At 40.6% G+C, this 9,795-nt stretch overlaps 1 protein-coding gene across 6 annotated transcripts in view; it reads right to left on the bottom strand.

Moving 5' to 3' along the window:
- Nucleotides 1-1,760: 1,760 nt before the first annotated feature.
- Ccnt2 (cyclin T2) overlaps nucleotides 1,761-9,795 on the bottom strand; it is a 32,329-nt gene continuing 24,294 nt past the window's right edge. For 4 of the 6 annotated variants that reach the window (XM_052736801.1, XM_052736805.1, XM_052736804.1 and 1 more), the window contains 3 exons: nucleotides 8,935-9,098; nucleotides 6,004-6,074; nucleotides 1,761-5,547 (listed from right to left, as the gene is read on the bottom strand). In XM_052736801.1, the coding sequence (XP_052592761.1) occupies nucleotides 4,108-5,547; nucleotides 6,004-6,074; nucleotides 8,935-9,098 (1,675 nt within the window). In that variant the 3' untranslated portion in view covers nucleotides 1,761-4,107. Of the gene's footprint in view, nucleotides 5,548-6,003; nucleotides 6,075-8,934; nucleotides 9,099-9,795 lie in introns of those variants that run through there. The other 2 variants (XM_052736803.1, XR_008217876.1) reach the window with 2 other exon arrangements.

Below are 9,795 nucleotides of genomic sequence, written 5' to 3'. Positions count from 1 at the left end.
GCACACCTCAAGAGTATGCCAGGCAGGAAGATGGTGAATTATAGACCAGGAAAGGGGACTCACAGAGCCAAGAGCTGGCTGGGCACAATTCAAAACTGGAATAACAAAGGAACATACTGGGAGCATGTCAGTACCACCAAGATCACTAACAATGAAGACAGGTGTTTCCAACTAGTGTCTGACTTGGCTTCCATCTAACTGTATGACAGAAGTGCCTGCATTCTGAGCACACATCCTAGTATCAATAGTCTCAACAGGGAGTACTGAGGAAAACAAGGAACACACTCATGTCTCAACCGCCTATCTTCAACCAACAGGCACAGGAGAGTTGAACTCAGTCCACTCCCTTCCCTGTGTAAATGTGGTGAGTGGATCCTACCACTGGCCAAGAGAGGCTCCTGAGGGGAAACTACTGAATCAAGTGAAATCCAAGTAAATGTCTTTAGTTACCAAGAGTTTCCAGATTTTTTTCTCAGCAAAGAAACGCTCAGAATCTTCAGGCAAATTAAGTCCACCTTTGAAGTCCTTTTTTGCTTAGATAAGATTGGGAATAACTTAAACACCAAGGCAGGAGAATGGATTGATTTAAAGCCAGCCTGTATCCTTGCTACAGAGTAAGACTGTCTCAAAAAACCCAAACTAGAAACTTTCCTCTTTCCTAGATGTTATCTGAACAAACTATCTCCATAATGCAGGAGCCTGAGTTATCTCATCAACAAATCATGTTCCAACCGTGCATATATAGGCAGTGGCTTATTCCTCAGGCTGGCTAAGGAATAAAATTAGAATTTAAATTCTCAGATAAGAAAATACACTTTTTGAAACCTCTAAAGGCAAGGTATTTGTAACTAATGAAAACATTTCAAACTGGTTCTCTAAAGTAAATCTTAACTAGTCCTATTTTTAGTTCAAAGGGGATAAATAGGTCCAAAAGTTTGGGAGTTCAGTATAACTACTATGTGTTGGCACAAAGTATGTACTCATGATGTATCATGGAAGACATCTTAGAAGGCTGAATATTCTCAATACCAGGAAAGACTGGGATGCACACGCACTGCTTTTAAGGGTAGCCAGGACTGGCACCATCACCCTTCATCGATAAAATCTGCTGCTAGGAGACATGCAAGGCCTTCTCCACCAGTGGGCACTGCTGCTGAGTCTGTAATGCAGGTCTCCAAGAAGACCTCTACAAACACACACTCCTTTGCTTTGGTCCTGAAAACAGCACGTGTTAGTAGCTAAGGCAAATATTTAGGAAGCACATATTGATTTTGGAAAATTAGCTGAGAGGTAGACAGGAAGCCTCTGATTACAATGTGCTTTTGTTAAAAGGTCACGAACCTAGGGAAACACACCTTAAGAATGAATCACTCTTTTATAGGACAATTTAAAGAGAATGCTTTTTAATATTTTCAAGTATTAAAAAAAAAAACTCATCAAAAATGTATCACCTTAACAGTACTTCGCACATGTGAAATTCACACCTAAGTTTGATACTATTTTGGTTATTTATGGCTACTTACAAGACTCACAATAGAATGTCCATTCATTGAGTCTTTTTTCTTTGGTAGAGTCTAATGGGACCATGCAGATGAACTATTTTATGCAAACAAGATGGTTCAAGCAAACTCATGGTGATATGAATTATGAGGGTTTTCCTTAGTGGAAAGGGAACGTAAGAGGATTCACGCACTATCCCCCATTGTGGTTTTAGCATCTTGGTCAGAGGTTGCAGAGTTTGAATAGTTCACACAATCCTGTAAAAATCATGACTGACTGCCTTTTAATAAATAGTCATTGTAAAGAATTACATTTACAGAGTGAAAAGTGAATACATAGCATTTCAAAGTCAATTCTGGAAGTACTAAGTGTACTGATCCACAGCATATACACTATCTGTTTAACTGTCCGTCATTAGCACCAATAAGATTCAACAAAATTACCTTTATTCCCATATCTTAAAAAAACAAAAACAAAAACCCCAACACATTTCTGAAAGTCCTTAGTGAAGTTTAACTATATAGTCCCAGACCTTAAATATTCACATTGTTTTCTATGTCATACTGAAAATAAGTTCACTACTTTTCTGGATACTCTTTACAAAAGCTGATTAAAATTCCTGGCATCACTCCCAATGATACAGTAGCATGACCACCCCATGTCAGTTCACATGATGCTCTGTCGAGGTTTCACATCTAAATCACCAAGAACAAAACCCTTCCCTCCCTCGCCTCACACTGTTTAATTCTATGCTAGTCTCTGAATATGTTCCACAGTAAAACTGTAGCTGCATCAGAATCACCATGTTTATGATACAATAGTATACCACACAACAACAAAATCACATAGTAACAGATTACTGATGCAAGACAAAAACAGAGCGAGGATGAGCCTGCTAGGCTGAGTTCCCACAAAGAGGCTTCTGACATCCCAAGTTCAAATAACATTGACAAAATAATCAACAATTTCTTTAAAAAACAAACAAACAAACAAACAGCTACTGGCAAATTAGGTAATTGCTAAATAAAAGTAGAGTACAAGGCTCAACTCTAATATTTACAACCACAACATACTTGAATAAAATTACAATTGTGCACAGATCAGTGGCTTTATAACAAAACAGTTCATATACAGAGGAAAACTATGATTCAATACAAGTTGAATCCGACCCATCTTAAGAGACTCAACAGCTAAGACTTACCACAGAAATAAATTCAAGATTAGGCAAGAGACAAGAGCCATACTATTGGTGCTTACACCAAAATGTAGACAAGTCCATCTATCCCCTGACGAGGCGTCAGGTGACAGTGCAAGCATCACCTCGATGAGAAAGAACCTACTGAGATGTGCAAACGAATGTAAAACCTCCAGCAGGGGCTTGCCTGAGGCTGGCCTTTTTCCTTATATTTTCCTGATAATGACCATAAGCTATAAATACAGGTACAATGCACAGTCAGCAATGTTTTCTTTTTATTTATTGTTAGAATATAAAAGAATCAAGAGAGCAGAGGTTTCATTTCATTTGTATAAGGAAGACTGCATTTACCTGAAAAAGAAATACGGTATCTCTCTCGCTTTCACATACTCATTCACTTTCTCTCCATGGGAAGAGTATATTCAAGACTATGGTGTCACTGCAAATGTTAAAGGAAAAGAGATCCCTGTTCACTGCTAAAATCGGTAGTGTCAAAGTTCTTGAAGAAATAGACAAATTCTTCACTGGGAGTTCCTGTGAGCTAAGTCACAGTCATCCTCAACCACATTATTAACTGCTCTTCTCCAGCACTGCACAAGCCAACAAACATTTAAATGCACTTCACATCAAGTGTATGTAAACTTTATTTATTTATTTTTTTCCTCTTCAGCCTTCAGAAATCAGGGGCTGATTCTGCAGCCAATCTGGTCAGAACCTCTGAAGGCAAACTGAGCACTTCCCAGTGTTAAGGGCCACCTGTGGCACCGCATCCCCGCCTAGTAGTGAAGTGTCCCCTCAGCGGCTTCCAGTAAGGCCTAGAGTTTAAGGTTAACATAAAAAAGTGCCACTTGTGTTTTAGATTAGTGATGGACTCTGACGAGAGAAAATAAAGTTATTCTGTATATTGTTATACTTACAAGCAGCTCCGATCCTGAGTATTTATGGTAATATCTAAACATACAAAAATGTATGTACATTTTTTCTCCACTTTCTTGTAAACAGTTGTCAGTATACTGTTTTATCCCTTTATCACTGAGACATGCAAACCATACATACAAGTATAAATACACAAAAGAAAACAGTTGACACTCATTCAAAGCCAAGCAACAACAAAAAAAACAGCTACAGTATTCAAATCATAAATAACAAAAGCTTGAGGCAGCTTAGAATCCTAGCAGCAGCCAGCCATTCATCCTAATGTTCTTAGCTGCATCTTCCATGCGTTTACAGGACTGGTAACACTATCGTGTGTGGAGACAGACTTGTTTCCTATCATCTCTTCTTTTCAGAGGGAAGAATAAAGCAGCACTTACAAATACAGAAGCAGTGGCCCCACTGCTGGATCAGGAGGAAGCTTCCATTCCAACCATTTTTTAATTCAAAAGAAAGGAAGAGTTGACCTAAACAAGTGATTACATATTCATTCCTTGGGCACTTAGCAGCGAGTCCAGCATGTCGAATGTGTCTTTGTAGTCCAAATGCTGGCTGCTTGTACTGTACTCGTGATTGGCCTCAGGACCGTGGGGCTCCACTGGTTTCTTGTCCAGTTTCACGAGGGTGCTGAGATGTCCGTAGCCCACCTGGTATGTGACAGGGGGAGGAGGGGGTAAGGGATGGTTAAAAACAGAGCTGTGAGAGGATAGATACTGCTTAACAGAGGAAGAACTAGATGAACTACCTGAACTTTTGGAACTTTTGCTCATTTTGGAGTGGTGGTTGTGGGAGGCATCGTTGACATGCAGCTTCTTCCTTGCACTGGAGCTGGAGGAGATGCCTTCTGAGCCCAGGCCTACAGGACTCCTCAGCACAGTGGGTGGCATCCCATCAGCAGCATGCTTAACACTGCCGCTGCTGCCGCCGCTGCCTCCTCCTCCACCTCCTCCTCCGCTGTGCATGTGCAAATGCTTGTGGCTGCTGTGGTGGCGATTGGCAAGGTGCTCCTTGTGCTTCTCCTTGTGGTCTCTGCTGATGTGTGGGCTCGAGTGCTTGCTCTTCCCGCTGCCTTCATCAGAAGAGCTGTGTCTTTCCGAGGACGACACTTTGATCTTCATCTTCAGCTCTTCTTTACTGGGACCTTTATCAGGCGGTGGGATGGGAAGCCGTAACTTCAGCGATCCACTCTTTTCCTTTTTCTCGGCCATGCTTCTCTCAGGTTTGTCGGAGTTGGCGACGGGAAGTTTCATTTTAATGGGAGAAGTGACAGAGCTGCCTGCGACTGCCTGGGCTGGCCCATGTTTGTGCTGCTGCTCTGCATGGGCAGCTATGTAATGATCCCTTGTGTCCAGGTCAAGGGTTTCCAGCTTCCGCTTTTCTCTGTACTTATCTAAAGACATTTTCTGAGGAGCCACTCCAGGAGCAGCAGGAACGGGCCCATGGTGCTTGCTGCTCCCGGATTTGTGAGCATATTCTTGCTTAGCCGATGGATGTTCAGCAACTTTGTCCGGCCTGTGATGCAATCCTGAATGCAGTGTCATTGAAGGTCCCTGCTGGAAGCTGAGGTACTGGCTCCCAGAGAGAGTGGCCTCCTGTTTCTGAGTGTATACAGGGTCTGTCCTGGCTGAATCTGGATGCTGAGGCCATTCTTGGTGTGATGAGGACAAACTGTATGAGGTACTGGGCATTCCTGCTGCCAGTACTGACAAACTATCCGATGCACGGCTGTCCTGAACACAAGTACTTCCTGAACTTAGAGGTACTGGAGCAGGGAAGGTTGATGTTGAAGGTTTCTGGAAACTTGGGTTGGCAGGCCCACCAGTGACACTATCTACTAACAGGGAATTCTGGACCAGAGATGGACCGAGCAGTGGTGTCTCTGATGCTGGTCCATCTACTTTTGGTTTCTTAGCCATAGCCTAGTTAAATGAGAAACAGAAGACAATGACAGCAGGGGTTAATACAAGTCTTTGCTTGTAAGACTAGAGCAAGTACACAGAAACAAAACCACTAGGCTCAAAGGTCTAAGGCAACGATGAATGTCACAGAAGCCTCGAAGTTCTGAGAATTAGATACAATTACATCCTAAGCCAGCACTTGAGATAGTAACTTGTGTAGGCTTTAGCCTCACTTGTAAAGCTGAGGGAGTTTCCCCATGACTGATAATAATAATAATAATAATAAAAAAGATATGACACGGAGTCCACTGGACATAGGAGCTGGGCAAGTATGAGTACCTGCAGTCCAAGTGTGGTATACCGTAGGGAATACTGCAAAGCGCAGTACTGAATCATTCCATTTCAAACTGTTTGCTAGGCAATTGCTAGAGGAGTGACAAACTGATACATTTTGTTAAATCCTGCCAATTCTCTTACCCTCCAGTTTCGAATCCTCTTCAACCTACTAGGCGTTTTCTCCAATATTTGTAGAAACTCATGTGTTAGCTCTAAAAATAAAATTTAAATTTAAAGCTTAGACGGTGCCTTTAGGATCTGAACTTCTCTCAAGTGGGCAATATTTAAAAGGGGTCTTAAGAGCTCATCTCATTATAAAGAGAAAGAATAGCTTCACAATGAAGAATTCAATAACACCACTGTTATACCACGTGACCAGCATGGTGGTAAGATACATTGAGTCAACACTGTCCCATGCTTTGAGAGGCAAGCAAGGCACCCAAGGCACAACTGACTTGTGCAGCATCCTTGACAAGAACACTCAATCTCAATGATGAAAAACTACCTAAAGGTTGTCATAGCATGACAACTAACCAAACTCAGATTGTGAAGGGATGAGGTGCAGCTCAGTGGTACTTGCCTAGCACATAGGAGACTCTGGGTTCAATGCCCAGCACCCCAGACAATTACGACTGTATTACACCACCGTCACCAAGATCAGTCTATAAAAATTATGCTAAAGAGCATTCATCAACTAAACTCTACATCAACCATCAATTTCAGATGGAACTTCCTCAGTAATTCCAAGACTGTTTCCTTTTTAATCTCAGGAGCTTTTTGAGCAAGTCTGGATAAAATAAAATATCCAGTGCTGGGAACTCCATTTACTTTTGGGTCCAGGGTGAATGAGGATGTTCTGCTTCAAATTTCCTGCACAAATTTTGTCTGCACATAGCAGACAAAAATGCAAACTTTGCCTTTCCCAAGCATCTTATTCTGTCAAATTTTGTAATAATCTGTTAATGTAAACAAATAAGTTCATGCACTATAGAGTATGAGGTCTAAAATAGTGGCCTTTCTCCTATCTCTCTCTCCATCTTTCCATCCATCCATCAACAGGGACTCATGTATAGCTTAGGCTGGCCTGGGAGTATGGCCTCAAATTGACTCTCCTGGATCCAACTCCTAGGGACTTCTTTACTGAGATCTTTCTTCCTTAGAGCTAATCTACAGACAGAATGAGACACAAACCACTTTACACACATACCCATACTCACATGCAGAGAATCTTATAATTAGGCTAAATCTGAGCCAATGCTGTTTGGGGGCAGTTACTAAATATGTAGCTTAAGGAAGTAATAATAGTAGAAATAGTACAGACAATTCAAGACAACTTGATCAAAACAGAAATTATGGTACTATTTTAATATACTGAGTTTCAACTTCCAAATCAATACTGAACTTGAGCCTATACAGACTAGAAGTGGAGGAAAACCCAGGTGGCTCTGAGGTCAATGATGTAAGATAAGTGTCCATATGGCAGATGACTCACTGCTCCTGACAGTTGAGGTCAGACAGTGATGACACAGTAACTGGACTTTTCAAGGACAGGGCAAAGGGAGCCAATGAAAAGGCCTCTACTGGTTGTTAGATTTGCTTTCCTCCAAATAAACTGAATAAAACCAACCATTTAAAAACAGCATCTTCAGCTGTTAGCTCAGCTTGTTAGAGCATGACAGGTGACAGGAACACAAAAATATATATATATATATTCCCCCCACTCCCAAGAGGAGAAATAAAAAGATTCATGTTTTATATGTGGGTCAGGCCAACTGTAGCCAGTTAGGCAGATGTGACCTGCAGCCCCACTACCGGCTCTTTCTCAGCTGATGTGGAGCTCTATTCATAACAGAAACCCCACTGCCCCACAGACTCTAGAACTCAGGGCTCTGTACTTTCCATAGTAAATTAGTGTTTTTAATAGTAACCAGGTGAAGCCTGGCTCCCCACCAACCTTTCCCTTGTAAATAGAGACTGGGAGTCTAAAAAGAGGATGCCGAAAACCTGACGCCTGCTTCAGTTTGTTGTCTACTCTCTTTCGAAATCTAGCACCTGCTGGAGAGTGCTAATCACTCATCTCAACAATCTGTCTCATTTTTAAATCAGTGACTACTGTTTCCTACCAGAGACCCTCCAATCTCAGGTTCACAACTGGCAGGACTTGTACTATTTATTCCTAACTAATAATGTAAGAGAACATCGTAAGGGAAAAGCCCCTTGGCCTAATGTTTCAGTTTATACAGGAATTAGTACCCAGCTTTGAGCTTACACTTCTCAAAGTGCTTGCGATTGAGCCCAGGACCTTATAGATTCCAAGGACACATTTATTACCTAACTATACCCTAGTCCTAGTTGACACGCTTCCAACTCAACAAAATCAGTATCCTTTAACACCTCTTATCTAACAAACAAAACGAACTGTATGTAGTATCTCCAGCTTATTCTTTGTTTTTTACTTCTGTGAGACAGGGTCTCACTGTGTATTCCTCCTGGATGGCCTTGAACCCTGGATCTATCTACCTCTATCTCCCAATTACTGAGATTAACAGTATGTGCCCCTACACCCAGTCTAGTTTATTCGTGTTCCATCAACCTCCAGTATTTAGTGAAATAAGGGGACAGATTAGAACAAAATACAGTGACTCCTCTTTTGTGAAAATGCCATAATGAAACTCATTCATTACATTACTTTGTACACAAACGTTAAGATAATACAATTTAAAAGTTCTATTTACTGAGAAACCCTAAAAGGGTTTTCTGTGAACTGGTGGTTAGTAAACATTTGATGGTTGATGTGGTTCATAGGTTCCTTATTTCAATGTACTCCTAACTGTACTTCCAAGTTCTTCCACCAAATTACTAAAAAGGAATTAAATCCAAGCTTTTAAAGAGATGTTACCTTCTGAAATCTGAATACTAATGAATTAAAGGACACCTGGGATTAACACTGGAGCGACTGTGGTGTACCTGTGGCCTGACCAGCACTGGTAATGCTTCAGGTAGGTAGTGCATATACAGAAAAAGCTTACAGTATATTCTTTACATAGGAAAGGACCTCTTCCCTCTGCTTACCATCTAGCAGCTCTAGGGTAACTGTAGGGTCCACATATTCCCACCAGTGCTTTCCATCCGTTGACACAGGGATCTCCCAATTGGACCATTTGCAAGCCAAATGAATGCACACACATGCTATGACCGTGGGTTTGTACTGGAGACAGAAGGTCGTAAGATGCAAACTGGTGTAGAGCAGGTTTAAAAGTGGAGGGCCACAACAATTCAAAATATGTAAGACAAAGAAAACATTGCCAGTAAGACGAAAGCAAACATAAAATGAGAAGTGCTTTTCTTTACATAATGATATTCTATTAAATTCAGAGCTAAAAATACTGAAAATTATAATAAAAACCCCTTTACATAGATGAGACACTTCCCTCATTCTCACCCCTCCACAGCATAGTAATATTTTATTTACATGATTAATATTAATAAAATTTTTTGTTTTAAAACCTAACAAAGTATTATACAAAGGAAAAACTATATTTACAATAATCATCATATACAAAATATAACCTTTTAAACCTTTTTTTGTGGTAGGTAGTCTTGGTTCTTTTTTTTTAACGTTATAGCAAAAATATAAAGACGTTATAAAACAAAGCAATTTTCACAGCACAATCAAAGATCAGACCATTTGATGTGGCTTAACAGCAAAAATACTTCTTAGTAAGTCAGAGCTTTCAGTTCATGTAAAACTCTGTGTCTGTGCCAGCAAAGCCTCAAAGAGAACTTACCTTTGGCCATAAAATTCCAAGGCTCAAAATAGGCCAATACTAGTAAATATTATCTTTCCTTTTCATTATGTACCAAAAATTGGGCACATGACATTTCACAGGCTAGCTTTTTAAACCAAGTTTTTTTTTTTGATTTTTTTTTTTG

This window comes from Peromyscus californicus, unplaced genomic scaffold (assembly GCF_007827085.1).
Source record: "Peromyscus californicus insignis strain IS unplaced genomic scaffold, ASM782708v3 Scaffold_14__1_contigs__length_90479793_seg_2, whole genome shotgun sequence".
Taxonomy (NCBI): domain Eukaryota; kingdom Metazoa; phylum Chordata; class Mammalia; order Rodentia; family Cricetidae; genus Peromyscus; species Peromyscus californicus.
This window is presented reverse-complemented; position numbering and strand designations above follow the sequence as displayed.